General features: G+C 39.3%; 1 protein-coding gene across 5 annotated transcripts; it reads left to right on the plus strand.

Moving 5' to 3' along the window:
- The first annotated feature begins 1,120 nt into the window (after positions 1–1,120).
- On the plus strand, positions 1,121–18,980 carry LOC143701580 (zinc finger protein 646). Of its 5 annotated transcripts, none has more exons than XM_077194974.1 (5): positions 1,121–1,354; positions 8,229–10,946; positions 11,325–12,476; positions 12,552–12,648; positions 16,610–18,980. In XM_077194974.1, exons 2-4 carry the CDS (start codon positions 8,443–8,445, stop codon positions 12,628–12,630), a joined length of 3,735 nt encoding a protein of 1,244 aa, XP_077051089.1. In that variant the 5' UTR covers positions 1,121–1,354; positions 8,229–8,442; the 3' UTR covers positions 12,631–12,648; positions 16,610–18,980. The 5 variants fall into 5 exon arrangements, with proteins under 5 accessions (XP_077051089.1, XP_077051088.1, XP_077051086.1 ...); XM_077194973.1 differs by having other exon boundaries at positions 1,134–1,354; positions 12,552–12,644; positions 16,608–18,980; XM_077194975.1 differs by lacking the exon at positions 1,121–1,354 and adding an exon at positions 1,885–2,017.
- Positions 18,981–20,022: the final 1,042 nt, after the last annotated feature.

Consider the following 20,022-nt stretch of genomic DNA (forward strand, 5'->3'; position numbering starts at 1 on the left):
ATAGACATAACATATAGAACATAGTAAATGTGTGAACAAGAGACAGATTTTTGCCGCAGCTTCAGTGTCTATTTATAATATGGGGTGGGACACTTCAGATTCTAGAGAGCCTTTGATTGGACAGAAAATCTGATGAGACACTGAAGTGCAGAGTGATGTCATCAAAATCATGATTTAATGGGGACTTTAAAACGTGGCAGTTGAAACTAAATTGGTCAGTGTGGTTTCAATTGTGTACACAGCAGCTATAGAAAAAATATTGTTCAGAGCAGCAGGGGTTTGGAATATTTTAGATGCCAAAGAAACCCAAATTATGATCATCCTCATGTGAGGGACCCCATCCTAAAATTTAAAAGGCATCTATCTTTTATAAACACACACACACACACACACACACACACACACACACACACACACACACACACACACACACACACACACACACACACACACACACACACACACACATTATATTCTTCTGTTCACTATAGTAATGAAGGCTACTATTAAATGTTTTATTTATTTTTATCTTTTTAAAAATATATAGGCTATTAATAATACATTTTATTAATTTATTTAGTCTATTTAATAGATTATGGTAAAAGCTAATATTTGTAATCATATTTTAATTAATTAATTTATTTTAATCTAATTTATTTACTTATTTATTTTAATCTTTTTTTTTTACAGTTTAGACCGTCAGTCCCTGAAACCCCCTAGAGAATTTACAAAAAATACTTTATTTTAAGGTTTCATTTGGTGTTTAAAACATACAAACTATTCCAAAGGAAACAAGTATTTGTGTAGGCCTACTTGATTTTTGACCGAAAACTTAGCCAAATGAAATACATTCCTTGTGACAACCATAGATGATGTCTATGGTGACAACTAGTCCCAGTCTACTATACCATGGTTATTAAAAAAATACCATGGACCTGTCATTCTGTAGCTATGTGATAAAACATGGTAGTACTTTTTGTTTCGTGGTATTTCACAAAATAGTTGCAGGACACTGTGTGTGAGCTACCTAAATAGCTTTACGAAAACATCTGCTGGGTGATTTTAGTCAAAAATTTTGGTCCACGGTACATTGGAAAATGTTTACTTCCAACGCAAACACACGAAGAATGAGCGCAGAGTGACGCTGTGGAGCACGTCCGCAGCTCGCCATCTCCATTCAACCCGCAGCAGGAAGTGCTGAAATACACCGAGAAAAACACGGTGGAGCCGCCCGCTGAAGAAAAAAAAGAGTTAAAATAATAATGGCGATCGACTGAACATGCCATTTATCCTCTGCGCAATCAAAAAGAGCAAAAAAACCCATCCCTGATCATTGGGCACGTCTGTAAGTCGGGTAAGTAGTTGCAGCTTGAAGGTGTTTGTTTAATTGCACACAATGGCCACATTCATTGAATCAGAGCTCGCGAGCCTCCGGATCTTTGTGTCGCTAGGCTGTTAGCCGATTAGCACTGACCTTACTGCTAAAATCAGAAACCATTTCACAGTATATGTCTGGCGTGTATCGATTCAGTCAAATCCATACGAGTATGATTTTATCTACACGACTAATACTTTAAATTTACGAAATCAATACGGCTATTTTTTACGAGACTGCACTGCACCGCTCTTCTTTCGCTCTCGTATCATGAGGGGAGGCTAGCGCGTTAGCTGCGGGGGGGGGTTGTCGATGTCAGACAGAAAGACACATTAAAATAATCGATGCGATCGCGTAAGAGCGCTGGATGTTTTTTCGCGCATTCGAATCCACACACTATATAGACTAAATATATGCACGAATATTTGGTCCAAAGCGTTTGACGCTTCGATAATCATCGTTTTTCCCCTCCCCTCACTGTCGATCTAGCTGCTATAGCCCACCAGCTAATATTTGCACACGGCGACGCGCATCTTGTGAAAAACATACGGGTCGGGATGTAAATTTTGGTCTCCCTCACAACGATACACACAAGTATTTGTCTACAGAAATGCACGTGTATTGAGCCTAAATGGATATACGGTAATTTCTGTCTTAATTCGGGGCTTTTGACGTCTAATGTGGTGAGTCTGGGGAGGGAAAGTGACAAGGAATGTCGGGTATCTGCTTTTGTCCGGATAAAAAGCGGGTGTGGGAGCGTCAGGCCAAGGTCATAGCGAAGCGTTAACCGCTACCATTTTATATAAAAACCAGGCTTTGTTCTTGTTAACGAAAAATATTTTTATTCAGTTTTTATTGGGGGGATCCACATACGTGTTAGGCCCATCCCGTTTGTTTCTTTGTGAGCTGCGCCATTTGGAAATAAAAATTATAATGAATAACATTTTTCATCTGGAACAAGGTTTTGGGGGCTCAGTTGATATTAGATTAAGGGAAAAATAATGGATAAGTTGCTACAAATGATTGTGTGTTTTTATGTACGCGGTATGTACCCATGCGTTTTGCCACTGTATTCTATTCTATTTTTATCTTTCATTTTCACAAGAGTACTCGTTTTCCACGGCTGGAAAAGTAATGGAAATTATTAAATCTTAAATATCATGGAAATGTTATATTAGTGAATATTCTAGTTAGGTAATGACTAAATACAATGTATAAAAAATGTCAACAATATTAGGCTATATGCTGCTCTAATATTTTGGGTGCTCATATAACATTTCATAATTAGATTAGAGGAGAAATAATAGCCAAATTGTTATGAATGAACATTAGTGTTTTTATGCACCCAGTTTTACTCCTCACAAAGCCTCTATATAGTCTTTAGTTTTCATAAAAAAGTGAAACAATGGGAATGTCCACAGAATTCCCATGGCTATCAGCCAATAGTATTTTCCAGGCCTGTGAATTTTTTTAAACTCATTTTTAGAGTTTTGTTCTGCACATCTAATATATATGGGTGCACATTCCAACTTTCTGGGAAGCCACTGTGATATTTGATTTGTGAGGCAATTTCTTTCTTTTTGGCAAACCACAAAATGGTCTGAATGATTCATTATTCATTTAAAACTCTTTATCATTGTGTATACATGCGAGTTATTGATTTAGATGGTTATTTCACTAATATATATATATATTTCCATGTTTCTTTGGACATGTTACCATAATAATGCCATGTTTTTTGGGTATGTACAATGATAATTATGTAGTTAAAATTTAGGGTTGAAAGTCGTTTGAATTTTTGCAGTTCCGATACTGTCCATTGGTTCCGATTCTTATTGACTCCCAGTTTTGATTCCAGTAAGGTAAAAACATTGTCAAACATTTATCAAACACATTTATTCTGTGTCTTTTGGCAAAACATTTTGTTACAGCTTTGTTGAAAAAAAAAAAAAAACACAACATTTTCCTATGGTTTTAACAAAAATACTACAGCAAAAACAACAAATTAATATATATTTCAAACATTATTAAAGACAAGTAAACAGTAATAAAGAAAAAACTAGTTAGCAATAGCACAAAGAAATACAAGTCAAGTCACCTTTATTTATATAGCGCTTTTTACAATACAGATTGTTTCAAAGCAGCTTTACAGTGATAACTGGAAAATAATGCAACAAAGGTTGTTTTAGCTGTACAGCAGCTTTAGAAGAAAATAGTCATTGTCAAGTAAGTTCAGTGTTAATTAATTTCCGTTGTAAAAAAAATATTTAATTATTTAGTTCATTTATCTACAGCAGCTGTGTAGAAAGCAGTGAACAGCTCTTTCTGAAGAAAACAGTTCAGTTCTCATACAATGTTGTCAATGCAGTCAAATCAATAATATTGTTGAATATTAAGTGTCCCTTAGTGGATCCTTATTCAAGTTTCAAAAGTTATTCAGTCAAGATCAGTGAGTGATTTTCTTTCTTTCTTTCACTTTAAGACCTCATTCAGGATCCAATATACTGTTAGACAAGCTTTTTCTTACTCAACTGTTTACGTTCGCTTAAAGTGACAATGTGTAGTTTTTTAGGTATTTTATTATCTAAAATCAATATTTTTATTCATAAATATGTCCTCAATTGTGTACAAATACCTCTGCCAATTATCTGACTTATCCTCGTAAACGTAGAATTTATTATATTTATATACATGTGACGGGTAGGTCCATGGAAGCTTCCATATCGTTCCGTCATCTTGAAATACTATAATAGCAGAGAGGGTCAAAAAGTACTAGGCCAACGCATTTCCACAGCGCGTTTTCGTTCAGAGCCAGCGTCACGTGACTGAAAGCAGCAGAACCGGAGGAGCAGAGCAGTGAGAGGCGCTTCACTGCCCCGGCAAGTTTAAAAGGCTGCATTGCACTGTTATTATTCATACTGTAACATTCGTTTGTTCGTTGTGTCAAGTTGCAGTTTGTTTGAAATAACAAACCTGTTCACCCGAAGGAAAACTCAACGAAGTGCTATTAGAATACATCCTGTCATAGCTTTTTGGTACATAACAGCTACCGTAGATGCAAAACGCATTTGAATAAGCGAGGCTTTATTTCGTTTGAATGCAAAATACAATTTCACCGCTAGATGGGAGAAATTCCTACACAATGTCCCTTTAAGACAAAACTGACTGTGTTAATGAAGATATTTTGACATAATGTTTTGTATTTTTGCGTTCGAGCACAAGAAAACGTGTACAAGAACTCAATTCAGCACTAAATAAAAGAAAACCGCACAAGTGCCGAATTAGGCTCTCTTTCACGTTGTCTTGTGCTTGAAAAATGTATTATAAATAAATAAAAATGAGCACACAGGAATCGATAAGCAGAACTTAAATTTTATTACAAGTAGCCTATCTTGTTCCAGAATTGGAATTTCGATTACCAAGCCTTTTAAAGTTCCAGTTAAATATCATATTGTGAAACATTCAGTACCACATATATGTACCATGATATTACCAATAGGTTCAAGAAACACTTATGCACTGATTGACCTACAAATGTGTATTTGTATAGTATTATATTCATTTTATTCTGCAAAGCTGGACCCATATGGCATTTTGCAGTATGGATTTTGACAGCGTTGATGGCGCTTAAGCATCCAGATGGTCTTGAATCAGAGACCACTGGTCAGGTTATATACCCTAAGGGTGTGCCATCCTAACTGAGATCACAGATGCTGTGAGATGACTCTAGACTCATTCCACATACAGCAGACTGTGCTATGCATGAGTGATGATCACATAATAAACACTTCATAGAATCTGTATTGCAACTTGTAGCACAAAATATAAGAAACAGTTGAAACTACAGTATCTGTTAATTTGGTCACAACAGTTTATATAGTTAGATATTTCTAGTAAAGACCTTTGGATGTGGTACATTGCTGTAATTTCTGTTATTCAAAATATCAATCAATAAAAATGCTTTGTGTTGTTTCTGTAAACTGCATTAACATTTGAGATTATAAAAAACTTTTTGTTAAATGTAAAAATATGCATGTTATTCTCACCTCAGCTATTTAGATAAGCCTTTAAGAAACATTGTTTCTTCAGTATATTTCATTATTTTTCCCACAATATATTAAAGTAATACATTTTTTGATACTGGACTTACCTGATGAATGAATAGTTTTGATTATAGTTATAGTTAGTATCTTAAATGGGATTTATGAGCTATTAATTTGAAATGACAGATAACTATGTAAGATGCATTTAGGGCTGAAACGATTCCTCGAGTTACTCGATTACAAAAATTCCTCGAGGCAAAAACTCGATTCGATTGTTTCACACGGACCGTTTATTCACACGGACCTGTTCAAGAAGAAATAGTTGGCGCGATGGCGGAGAATAAATATGTAAATAATCGGCAGAAATTGTCTAAAGTGTGGGGTCATTACACACTTAATACACTTAACTCGCTGAAACAAGGTAACGTAGTCTAAGCCTATTGATGTTCGCTGATTTTAATCCCATACTGTATTTGTAGCGATGTCGTGATGCGGTTTGACTAGATATGATTTTTAGCTTTGATGACATGTTTAAGTAGTAAACGTAACTATCACGTTCAATTGCAAGAGTATAGCCTAAAAAAAGAACCCCTTCACACACACACACACACACACACACACACACACACACACACACACACACACACACACACACACACACACACACACACACACACACACACACACACACACACACACACACACACACACACACACACGCCAGTCAGACCAATTGCAGCAATGCATCAAATATGCTTAAACTTTTATGTAGCCACGCGCAACAATAATTTCACCATGTACTGCACACACCGGGACGTGATGGAGGAACAAATATTGTATTGCAGTCTTTGCGAGACCTTGTTTGTATTTCACGTCTGCCAAATACAGACAACAACAAAAAATTTAAGTCCCCAGCCTGTTGGTTTTTAATAAAGATTCGGAGTACTCATTTTTCAATTAAAACGCACGGAACAAAAAATGCGTCAGCTTTTACTGCGTGTTCAACAACAAGTCACGTTACAGCTCTTCTTCAGCGTTAAACTACCAGATTACACAAATATGCTTAGAGTGGTTATATTATAACATTTTAAAGAAAAATTCACATATGAGATAGCTTTATAACTTGCATATTATATAACTTATAGTAACTTATAACAGCTTTAACTGCAATAGACACAAGTTTAATATAACTATTCTGTTAATAAAACACACACAAAAAAAATATCCGATTACTCGATTAATCGATCGATTAAGTGCTAGATTAATCGATTACAAAAAGAATCGATAGCTGCAGCCAAGGATGCATATATAATATGTCACATTTTTCCAACAAACTTGGTGACTTAAAATATTGGCTCATTTAGAGCTGCACTGAAACTGACCCATTCGCAGATTTAATTATTGAACTATACTACTATTTCAAATTATTCTTCAAACCTAGTTGCAGTGTAAAAAAAAGACTGTTTTTGTCTTACTGGGCCCTATATTTTTGCCAAATCACTTCACATTGAAAGGTTTTGATATCAGTCACACATTGTCTGAACATGGGGTTATTGTTGAGGTGACTCTATTGAAGTTATTGTATTGATAGCGAAATAATGCCGTACAGTAGGTTTGAGAGAGGCAGGAAAATAATCCAGTTGAAATTTCTAGTGTTCCATTTTTTTTAATGGCCATTGTGTGGGGTAAAGGAACACTGTTTCTTTCATTCCAGTTGTGTGGTAAGATGAATTGTTCCCCTGTGGGGTCTAATTGAAGTGAATTTGTGGTCATGCATTTTATTTAGTTCTCTTGGAGCAAATTCCATTTGAATAATAAATACTGTGAGATTTAAGTTTTATCATGAATACAAAAGTGACCTAATGCTGTACTGACACCGAACACACTGAACCCTTTTATTGAACTCCCAGCTACCAAAGTTATATTTGTTTTAAACTGGTTTTGTATTTAGGTGGGAGCACAAGTAACCAAATTTCACTTGCTTTAGTGATGAAAATCTTAAAGCAGTGGTGAGCCTTGGTCAAGAATCTTAAAAATTCTTGGTCAGTCTTAATCTTGGAACTGATGTGCTGCCAATACCATCACATATGTGGCTTTAAATTAAAAAGATTTCCTCATAAACCAACCGTTATGCCATAAAATTAGTCAAGAGTATATTGTCTATAGTTATGAATCTGAACATGAATGTGGTACATGGGACAGACCGACTGACTTATAGTAAATCTGGCCCATAATGTCTTCATTCTTGAGTAAAATAAGTTAAACCTGGTTTTGGTAAAATTATGGATTAGCCTGACAATTAGACTGAACTTTAGCCTACCTACACTATATACTACTGACAACCTATTTTGAATTCAGTTTATATTTATTAAATGTACTGGTAATTTGCTTACTGTTGACAAAGTTTTGCTTATAATGGTTTCTGTAGCTGTGATTTATCAGTACTGTTGACATCAAAGGAGTGATGTGCTCGTACACAAAGCTGGCTTATTTCAGCTATTTTGAACCTGTGTTTCTGTCATATATGACCGAAATATGAGATCAAATGTGTCAATGCTAATATCACGTAATGTGGCCACATGCCTATCACAGTGAATGTCTTTGTCAAAGGCTCTTGGTTACCCTTAATGAACAGCTTTTATAACCTGTTTTGGTTGCTAAGCATTTGATTTTAAGATGTTTTAAACTAGCATTTAAATTTATAAAATAATTCTGTCATTTAAGTGTATTTTTGAACACTACATATATTAAAATAGTGAATGTAATTACAGTGTTAAATTAAAATAATGTTTCTTTTTGTATCTTCTCAGCTTTCCTCTGATGCCCCACAACTGTCCAGACCCTCTCTGAACTGCTGTGATCGAGTGGAATTGAAAGGCTGATTGGAGAGAATATCTGTCACCCAGGTAAAATGGCTGATACTACAGAAGCAGAGAGCTGAACATCACACATTGCCCCCTTTTCTTCTTTGTTCGAGGATCATTTTATGTGGACATTTCCCCCTTCCATTTCAATTTTCTCATCATGGCTATGCATGATATGAATCGTGCCAAGGGTTTCCCTTGCAAAGAATGCGACATCATTTGCCCAAGTACACCTAGCCTACTGGAGCACATGAAAGCACACTACCATCAAGAAGAGAATGGCAGATTTGAATGCGAGCAGTGTGGACGCATTTTTAAGCATGCCAGTAGCTTGGCTTCTCACAAAAAAACTCATGAGATGGGCTCCTTCCAGTGCCCGGTCTGCACCAGAACGTTGCCCAATGCAGTGGCTTTAAAAAACCACCTCCGCATCCACACCCTGTCTCCAAGTGCCCAAGCAGAAGAGGAGAATGATGACAATGTTGATGAAGAGAGGGACTATAATCTAGCACAAGATCTGTCTGAAGCAGCTTTCAGGAGTCACATAAACAACAGTGGAATAATGCCTGGCCATGACCATGACAAACTGAAATCTCCAGGATCTGACGATGCCTGGGACAGACCATTTAAATGTGACCAATGTGAAAGGACATATCGTCATCATGGCAGCTTGGTTAACCATAAGAAGTCTCATCAAGAGGGCATGTATAAGTGCAATGTCTGTTACAAACAGTTCAATAATCTTGCAGCCCTCAATGCTCACGAACGCACTCATTCAAAATTTAAGCCCCTTGGAATGTCCATGGGGACTCTTGTGCCTGAAGCACAATCTGAACCTCGTCCCCTTGGAACCCAGAATGATGACATGGTACCCAGCTTTTGCCATCTTTGTCAAGTGGTTTTGCCTAATAAGAATGACTTTCAAGAGCACCTTATGTTACATAATGCTGCATCATCTTCGTTGGGGCTAACACGTAGTTTCCCTGGGATAGTGCCTCATAATCTTAGTTCTGTTCGGTCCCCAGCTGTAAATCCTTACACACCTGCTCTAGGTGACCCTCTTCCACTGCCTCCATTGCCCGACAAGCGTTATGACCCAATGCTAGGCCCTCCTGTTAATAATCCCATATATACCTGTGCATATTGTGGAGCGGGACATCCTGACTTAGAGAGTCTCAAAATTCACTATCTTACCCACGACCCTCATACCACAAGCCATGCTCAAGATGGTCCTGCTATGTTAAATTCTAATGGACTGGCTTCAAACTCTCAACCATCAATATCATCATCCAATGGTGGGACAAGGTCTCAGGCACAGTCTACAATTGATGATGCTGAACGCAAATTTAAGTGCCAAGAGTGCGGGAAAAGCTATCGACATGCTGGGAGTCTAGTTAATCATAAACGCTCTCATCAAACTGGTCAATATCAGTGCACTGTTTGCTGTAAGCAGTATCCACACTTAGCAGCCCTTCAAAGTCACCTCCGTAGTCACAAAACCCGGCCAAATTCACAATCGATGGGTACAGAGGGAGATTGGCTTTCCTCTGAGCCACTCACAGGGCTAGATTCTCAACAAGGCTTTGTACATTCTCAGGATCAGGAGAGTGGTGCAGCAACCCCAATTTCACTGCCTGGTAATCTTGGTGATGCAGCACACTTTGTCCCAGATGGTTCCCATAACAGTGGCCTGGATTCACTGGAATTCCATGACCGATTTGATGGCTCTCTCGCTCAAAGCAGTTCTGGTCACTCACCTCTTCCACAAAACCACCGTCAACCAGATAGAGTCAACCAAAGCGGTATGACCAATGGTTACTTGAGTAACATAAGCTTTCATAGTGCTGGTGGTGCCTCCCTGCCAGGCAGTGGCAACCTCAAAGAAAGTACTCGTCAGAGACGTGGTCACAACCAGGTGCCGTTTGGAGGTCCTCAAGACAACTCCCAGGGCAACAGTAAGAGAATGGATAACAAAGATGATGATGGAGAGGTTTATCAGTGCACAGTCTGTGGAAACCATTATGCCAGCCTAAGGGCACTTCGTAGCCACTTACGAAGCCATGGGGTTAACCAAGGGGCAGGACCCTCCTCTGCCCTCTCTCCAATTGGTGAGCAGGAGTGGAGGAGGCGACAAGAGGGTAATACAACCAGTCTTTTGATCTGTAGCACATGTGGACAGAGCTTCAGCAGAAAGCAGGACTTAATTAACCATCAGCTAGTCCATGGACCTCCCCGGGCAGATGGATCTACCCAGGGCTTGGGAGGAACTAGCTCTAATTCTAATGGCAAAATGGATGGAAGGAACCACATTTGCGTTGACTGTGGCATGTTCTTTGCAGATCGTCATCAGCTGATCACTCACCTGTGTCCAGGCAAGGCGAGAGTGGGGGCATTGAACAAGGGTATGAATGGAGCTAAAGGGATGACGGGTGGTGCTGGTACCAGTGGCAGCGGAGGCCCTGCAAACCCTCAGCAGATGCCAGGCTCTGATGATCGGCCCCACAGGTGCGACCAGTGTGGAAGGGGTTACAGACACCCCTGCTCCCTGCTCAACCATAAGAAATCTCACAAGACTGGGGTCTTCCGCTGCCTTGTCTGCCAAAAACGCTACTACAACCTACTGGCTCTCAAGAACCACCAGAGGACTCATTTTGACTTAAAGAGGTTAGCCAGCATTGCATGTGCCCTATTATACTCTAACTGTTTAGTTCTCTTTGCATACTTTGAATACTTATGTATTATCATGAGTTCCCCACTCATGTGATTACCCAGGTCATCACTGAATGAATAGATTTTAATGAAATTTTGTGTCAAGGCAGTGTGCTTTGGTGATTTTCCCAGGGCAACAAACATAACTCATACTGATGTACACACATACACGCAGTTCAGTCTGAATTTCATAATGTCTGTACCCCATTTGAGCATTGTGTAGTCATCTTTGTATTTGTAAGGGGATCTTCCCTCTTTCTGTTTCTTTAAAAAAAAATGCATTTTAACACTGCTTTCTTATCTTTTGTTTTTGTTTGTTTTGTCTGTTCACAGGCACAAGTGTGAGGAGTGTGGGAAAGCCTTCAAGATTCAAAAGCAGTTGATAAATCATTTACGGCTGCACGAAGAGCACAGAGCGAAGACTGGAGATCGAGACCAACGTGTTCAAAGCATGTCTCACCCAAATGGTGTCCGCTATGAGGGAGGCCCATCGCAGCATCAAGCTATGAGGATGGGAGATCCCAAAATTCAGAATCCTCCTGTGAACACCAATTATGGACAACCTCAAGATTTCAAGAAACCGTATGCGGGGGCTAGGGCCCAGCAAGTGGATGATGGAAGCGGCCGCCGCCCCTTTGCTTGCGATCAGTGCGGACGTACTTACCGTCATGCTGGCAGTCTGGCCAATCATAAGAACCTACATAAGATTGGTGAATACCACTGCAACGTGTGCAACTCCACTTATCCAAATCGACTGGCAATGAAGAACCACCTCCGAATGCATTTCGCTCTGAAAAAATATACCTGCTCTGACTGTGGTAGGGGTTTCAGGAACCAGAGGCAGCTTGAAACGCACACCGGCAACCAGCTCTGCAAAGATCTTCCTGTTCCCATTCCTGGTCCCAGCGTGCAAACTGCTGCTCCTCCAACCGAATATGAATGCGATGGGTGCTCTCAAGTCTTTACTACAACCACAGATCTGGCCTCGCATAACTGCAGTTCCCAGCTTCCTTCTTCCTCTGCCTCCCTCAACAGCTCTAATATGAGCATGGAGACGAGTGATCTGGGATCTCCAGAGCGTGAAGAACGCCCTTTTAGCTGTGACCTTTGTGGCTGCTCTTACAAGCATGCTAGCAGTCTGCTCAACCACAAAAACACACACAAAATTGGCAACTTCAGCTGCTCATATTGTGACAAGCCGTACTCCAACTATATGGCCCTGCGCAACCACATGCGTATCCACACACAGAAGAAGAGGCATATCTGCACAACCTGTGGCAAGGCTTTCAGGCTGGCCCGCTTTCTTCGGAACCACCAGAGAGTCCACGAGGAAGGCCACACCCGTTTTGGCTGCCCCACCTGCGGGAAGAGCTTCCAGGGTCGTTCTGGGCTGGCCAGACACCGCTGCGGGGACAACCAGGTAGGCAAGGAGGGCGTGAGGAAGGACACTTCAAGCACAAGAGAGGGAGAGGAATACCGGTTCACGTGAGTTTACGTCTGTTGTTCGTGTTTTTTGAAGTGAACTAGTAAAGATCACAGGTTTCTACATGTCTATTACAGGTATATGATCTCCAATCCGGCTTCCTCGGGACCATACGCGTGCCGGAATTCGGATTTTTCTGAAGTTTGGACAGTATGATTAGTGGAGACCAGATAAGTTACCCCCCCTTTGCTTTCAGTTAGCAATATGTACTAGATTGTTAGGATGTCTTGATATAATAGGTACATTTTGATGTACTTACTAGGTAGATGTTTGTGTATTGTACTAAATATACCCAAATCATTTATTCCCTCCTTCCTAGTTGATCTTATTGATAATATTCTAGAACAGTGGTTCTCAAACTTTTTACACCAAGTACCACCTCAGAAAATATTTGGATCTACAAGTACCACCATAATGACCAATATGAAAATACAGTAGCGTAGTAGGCCTAACTATTCAGCTACAGTTATGCACAGCTCAAAAATGAGGCAGTTTTATTTCTAATAAGAATATTTATTATTGTCAGCCACCTAAAATTTTTAAAAACATAGTTTGAATATTAACACTGCACTGTACAGCTTACATACAGGTAAATAAAATAAAAAAATTATTAAATTAAAATGTATTGCACATAAAAGTGAAATAAAAACGCCACTGTACTTAAAATATTAAGTAAAAAAAAGTACTGTACTTAAAGTGTAACTAAACCCTAAACCAACTTTTTTTAGTTAATGATCTGTAAGAATGAGGCTTTATTAGTGCTGTTCATTGATTCGAGTAACTTTTTTGACATTTGTGTATAAAGTGTTTTAATTCTACAATATATGGTGTAAAAACGTCTTGAGTGCTGCCCTCTTCAGGTTGAACGGTGGCTACTGCAGTTGAATTTTCCTATTGGTGTTTGCGGTGGTTCGTGACGTAGCGGTTGCAGGTGATGTAGGCAGGTTCCGTACAAAGAGATGCGTCTCAGGTGCACGGCCCCCTCCGCTGGGCTCTGCCCACTTTTCCAGCATTTTTCAAATATTGCCAGTGGGTGGAGTCAGGCTCTGACCAGGGGTTTAGTTACCCTTTAATAAAAAAAATTAACACAGGCTGTGTATTCATATTTAACCTTTTTACATGTACATTTAAAATATTCTGACTGACCCCCGTGAGTTTTTCAAGGCGACCATTATTTAGAACTTATCACTTTATTGTTTCCATGGTGACGCGTCATTGCTTGTCAATTGACACCACAGCCACAATACCGCTGAATGACTGATCTCCTTTTATTTCCTTTTTTTGTCAAAATATTCACAAATTTGTTAGCTATGGCATGAATTTCCGAAATATGGAATCTGATTTTCCGATTGTCAAATATGTGCAAGTGGAAGTGTTTTGTTTAAACACCTTTATAACGATCGCGTTAGTTGAGCTATATGTGCCGCCATGTTAGTTTGTGCCACTGTTCAGAGAATCGGATCTGTTGGATTTACAACACGTGAATTCATCCACTTCTCCCGAAATACAGGAAAGTAAGTGGCCGGTGAACTGGGAGAAGAATAGAGTTAACTTTAAAGTTACTTACACAATGTGTAGGCCTATGTGATATGAATAAAACTTGTCGTCTAATTATAATGGAAATTATTATTATTGCCGCTTCCATAGACATCGGTGTGTATTTTACAAATTCTAAATGTATTGTAATGTGAATTTAAATGTCTGAAACCTAAAATAAACATGTGGTTGAAAACACTGAATAGTTGTGATGCATGACAGCGCTGAGTAGGGCTGCACGATGTATCGTTTTAGCATCGATATCGCGATGTGCGCATCTACGATAGTCACATCGCAGGATGTGCGATGTCAAGTATAGGGATCGTAGTTGATCCGTGATTCATGATCAGTAGGCTACGGGCCAGCAGCTCGATGACCCATAATCCTTGTGACATCATCATAGAGTGAGAATTTATCAATTTGCAAGTCCTGTCAGTTTAAACATCAAGCGCAAGAAGACTGGAACTTGCGTGCTGTTTTGTCACTCTTACTAAAGCGTATTTTTGTCCCGCCAAAGCCTTATTTGACCGGTGAGTGATTTAGATGAGTGATGTAGATGACTGACTGCAGCGCTTGTTTAACAGAAAACGAACGAGCAGAGAGGGTGAAAAGCCCCGGTCGCGCGCGCGCACTCTCACCGTCTTCAAACTGTCTTGCTCTCTCTCCCTCCCTCGCGCATATTAATGAATTGAGTTGACTGATTATCTTTGAGGACACACGATGGTAAAAGGTCGGAAGACCAAAGTTTTTTTTTCTTAACTACCGCTGGTTGTGAATTGGGATCACACAACATGTGCCGTGGTCCGTTAATGACACGTCCGATTCGCAAACTAATGACTACTTTTAACCGATTCACTTTAATGAATAGTTAAAACAACCGATATGTCCTACACTGAACTCAAGAGACATAACAAATCGGAAACACTTTACATTTAGATTTACTCCATGACAAAACCACCCTAGTCATTCTAGAATGATTCATTCTTTCCAAATAGAGCTATTCAAGTCATCTGGTGAAATAGTTTTTAAATCGCAATATATATCGCAGAAAAATAAAATATCGCAATGTCATTTTTTACCAATATCGTGCAGCCCTAGCGCTGAGCGCGTCCGTCTCTGGCTCATTCCCAGTCAACTGCAAAAACACATTTGAATTTAGCAGTTGATCACGTGATGCACTGACCAATCTACTCACACCAGTGGGTGGTCTGGTGATGGCGCAGTGGATAAGACACGTGGTGATGGCGCAGTGGATAAGACACATGCCTATGGTGTGAGAGACCCGGGTTCGAATCCACTGTGAGACACCAATGTGTCCCTGAGCAAGACACTTAACCCCTAGTTGCTCCAGAGGCGTGCGACCTCTGAAATATAGCAATTGTAAGTCGCTTTGGATAAAAGCGTCAGCTAAATGAATAAATGTAAATGTAAAACCAGTGTAATCGTACTCACCAGGGACCAGCCAAGACTGATCACACCGGTTTGATCATACGTGCGCAATTCAGTGATTACTCTGCATTCCACTAGAGGGAGCCGTACCTCACTTTGAGAACCACTGTTCTAGAATGTATGGTATAGTTTACTGTTGTTACCATTTGAGCATTCAGTTGCCATAATAATTCATACTGACCATCTTATGTTAGTTGTAGTGCTTCCAGGAATAAATACTGATCTAGGTCCAACAGCACTCAGCAAACCGTCCATTTATTAAACGTTTCTTAAGTACTATAAATATAGCTTTGTTTGCTATTGTGGTGAAACATAAAAATTGGTTTCATTTGCTGTAGAGACAATAAAAGGAAAAAAGGAAGAAACTTTTTAAAAAAATGTGTCAACATACTAACACAGAACTTCCATACTAACAAATGACATAAATGATCAGAACAAAAATTTATAGAGAAGTCACAAAAAAAAGATACCATGCTCTCTTACCACATGTGCTTGGGAAACAAGTTCACCACACTTTTGTTATGCTAGAATCCAACCAGAATTCAGGTCCAAATCCCAAAACCTTATTTGCTGTACAGTTTTGAAAGCATTAGAAAGACTTTCTGTGTGTACTCATTCTATACTTGGTAACATATTTACCAAAATATGAGTAAATACTTTGAGTTTGAAAACAAACAGTGGCTTGCAGTACATTTTTATAATGTATTTGTGAGGACTAGGTTTGCCCTATAGGCTCAACTACAATTTGTATATTACCACCATAAATTATATATATATATATATATATATATATATATATATATATATATATATATATATATATATATATATTATTATACTACTGACTTCATATTAACACTAAACACAAGTGGTTGATACTTTTATCATTCATATTCAATTTATTAACTTCTTTAATAGGCAATGCTATTCAAGTCACCCTGTGCAAGCTGAGACAGTTTTTTGAGTTTTGGCAGCTGGATTCAAGATCATATACCTGTACTTGTCTATCCATCAATGCTGTTATCATAAAAGTCAACAACATACCGTCAGGTTACTTTCAGACTAATCTAGGTTACTAACTATAGAGGGATTAAAAGAACAGTGAGCAGTTGAGATTTATTTTTTCTCTCCTCTGTCTCTGTCTTCACAGTTGTGACCAGTGTGGCCGTTCTTACCGGCATGCCAGCTCACTCCTTAATCACAAAAACACCCACACCGTCGGCATCTACCACTGCGCTGTGTGCCTCAAGACCTACTCTAACCTGCTCGCACTCAAGAATCACCGTCGCATTCATTCTGAAACTCGACGGCACCGCTGTCCAGAATGTGGAAAGGCTTTCCGCGTCTCTTCCCAGTTACAAAATCACCGCCGTGTGCACCAAAAGGAGCGGGAGTTTGCCTGCACTCTGTGCCAGCGGAGCTTCCCTACCCAGGCTAGCTTCCGGCTCCACTTGGAAATGCAACATGGCCGTCCCCCAAAAACATCGCAACAGCCAGGGGTTTCGTCCAGTGGCTCTAATTTGGGTTGGGGCTCTGGACTTGACCTTACACTGATGCAGGCCCAGCGATTGGATCCTAATGGGCTCCCAAAGCTTAACCCTTCCCACCATGGCCCCAGTAGCAGCAGCTCATCTGGGCAACAACAAAAGCAGTTACAGCAGAGTCGTAATGAGGCGGGGTGTAAGTCGCATGTCTGTGATCAGTGCGGCCGTGGTTATCGGCACGCCAGCTCACTTCTGAATCACAAGAACAGCCACAAGATGGGCACCTATTTCTGCAACTCCTGTCAGAAGGAATTCTCCAACCTGATGGCACTCAAAAACCACAGACGCATCCACACAGAACCCAAGCGTTACCAGTGCCCGGATTGCGGCAAGGCCTTCCGTGTCTCCACCCAGCTCATCTGTCACCGCCGCATCCACACCAAGGAGAAGCCTTTCTCATGTCAACAGTGTGATAAGCGCTTCTCAAGCAAATCCAACTTAAGGCACCATCAAAAGGTCCACTGGAACAATTCGGCTCCTCCTACTGGTCTGAACATGGGTACCAGCAGCTTTTTAGGTATGCCCTCTGGGCCCTTTTTATAGTGGGTTCTATTTGGGAAGCAGAACTTGCAGTTTGTTATGGATATCCATGCCAAGGCTTTTGGAGGTGCCAAAACCCCCCTTCTCACTCACCCATCTTCATCTCTAGTGCTTGAGGTGTGGCTGTGAGGCTTTTGTTGAACAGGTTGTTGTTTAGGTTAACCGAACTGTCCCTGCATGTACCCCGAAACAGTGGATTAAACATTGACTGTTAGTTTTAGGTCATAGTGACATTTTCCCCACCCTTACCCTCACCCTAAACACCACAGGTGACCTTATTTGCATTTTCATAGTTCCCTTTTGGGGTGGGGGACATTGAGGGCCACTGGCTTCATTTCTGATACCAGCCTTTTGAAGAACTAGCTGGCGTCTTGTTTTGATTCTTGAAAACGAATTGCTTTCGGATGAGAAATTTCCATACATGTTGTGTATAAAACAGCACATTTCCCACCATGGTACTGTTACGTCAGTATTGTTTGTGTGATGTCACAATGGGAAGGTTAAACTGTAGCCACATTAGGTTAAAAATGGATGCGCATCCCCACGGTCCAGGTAATGTCACAAGAAACGAGCATATGAAAAACATACATTTCATCCCATGCCCAGTTACCGCTTTGATGACCGCCTTCAAAGCATTCACGATAAACAATCCTAGACAATACAAAGAAAACATGTTGACTGTCTGATGAATTCTGAGACATGTCGAGCAACTTGTATGTTTAACAAGTAGAAGTAACTATGTTTAACAGTGTATAGAGCGTAATTGAAACGTCTTCAGTTAATTTAGGCAACACATTTCTGTGTTGTATAGGACTGTCAACGTTTTTTTTGTATTCCTCCCCCTTTCTGTTGATGCTTTAACTTTTTAACTTGCGTGTTCCTTGCAGCACGAAGATGAGCTTCAAACATTATTATTCAGCTGATGACAGCATTGCGCTTATTGGGTTCATTTCTTAGTGGCATCATTCGTTCGTTCTCCCTTTAATTTTATGATGTTACTCAGAACCCATATTTTAAAACTGCAACTAACTTGCTAGTGTATAGAAGCGATAGGTTGTGCTAAGAAAAAAAAAGAGAAGTGCGAAAGGGGGAAAAATGTATATTGATAGGCTTGTAATGGCATTTGGTTTTACCTTGTATTGTATTGTACCTCTGACTGTATTATTTACAGGAAAACTTTTATAAAAGATCACTGTAGTATGCATTTTATTTATATTAACACTTGTAACTGAAAACATTAGTTTTAGAACTCCCAGTTTTAGGATTTCTTGTTTCAACCCCTCTATTCCCCAGAGGCTATTGGACATGGAGTCAGGAATGGCAGGACTCCTAATGAACACTTGTTATAGTGACTGTAATCTTCTATTTTGTTGCCATTATTTGTTATGCTTTTAAACGAACATTTCTGTCCCTTGTGCAATAAACAGGGAACTGTAATAATGTGTGTTTTGTTTGCAGTACAATGAGTGTAAACATATCACTGTATCATTACTGCCTTTCTCATGTGATGTCGTGACTGTCCCCCCCACGCTCATGTCAAGATTGGATGTGCCGGTTTCACTCTTTGAGCGCGCACGTTAAGGAATGATTTAGTTGTCATTACAATCAGCAAGGCAATCTTATTTTAACTCCTCAGTTACACCTTTATATTAACCCATGTATTTATTTGTTTTGGGCTTTTTTTAATTTAATTGCATTTGACTATTTTGAGCTTGTTTTCAGCCTATATTACCTGGGAGCACTAGTGCTAAGTCGATTGTATTTTGAGTGAAAATGAAGTTGTATGCGCTATGATCAGAGCATGGGACCATTATATATTTCCATACTTATGACCTTGCAAATTTTACACAATTTGATAGAAGGAAATTCTTCCCAGGTGCACAGTTACTACTTTGATTCCAAATATAAATTATAAAAGTAAAAAAAAATTCCCCTGGTTTTTGTCATATATATATATATATATATATATATATATATATATATATATATACATAACTATACTTTTATGCACTCGCACACATATGTATATATATATGTGACTGTATACTTTTTTAGACTACATTTTAATAATTCATTTCCTAACAGAACATGTTGGAATTATAACCCCGATGCCCTCAAATAATAAAAATAAATAGCTGAAAAATTAATGTAACATTCACTTCAAATGTATGTGTGATTTTAAAGTTTGTCACTCATGGTTGTTGTTCTAAAAGAGTCACCATCATTTGGTTTCCATGTCATGGTGTCTTTGTTAAAATCTGTTTATTATGAGTGAAGTATGAACTTTAGGATGTGTAATGCACCTGACAGCTGGGGTAAGCAGTCTGTTTACTGTGGTCAGTAAGATTTTAGATGAGAACACAACATATTCCTGTTACTTATTAATAAACCACATAGGATTTTGCTCTTGATGCTTTATTTTCTCACATAAAAATAATACCCTGCTTCCTGTTCAGACTCATCGCTAAATTAGATGATC

Source organism: Siphateles boraxobius, unplaced genomic scaffold (genome assembly GCF_051911475.1).
Source record: "Siphateles boraxobius isolate OS27281-9 unplaced genomic scaffold, OSU_SipBor_1 33, whole genome shotgun sequence".
Taxonomy (NCBI): domain Eukaryota; kingdom Metazoa; phylum Chordata; class Actinopteri; order Cypriniformes; family Leuciscidae; genus Siphateles; species Siphateles boraxobius.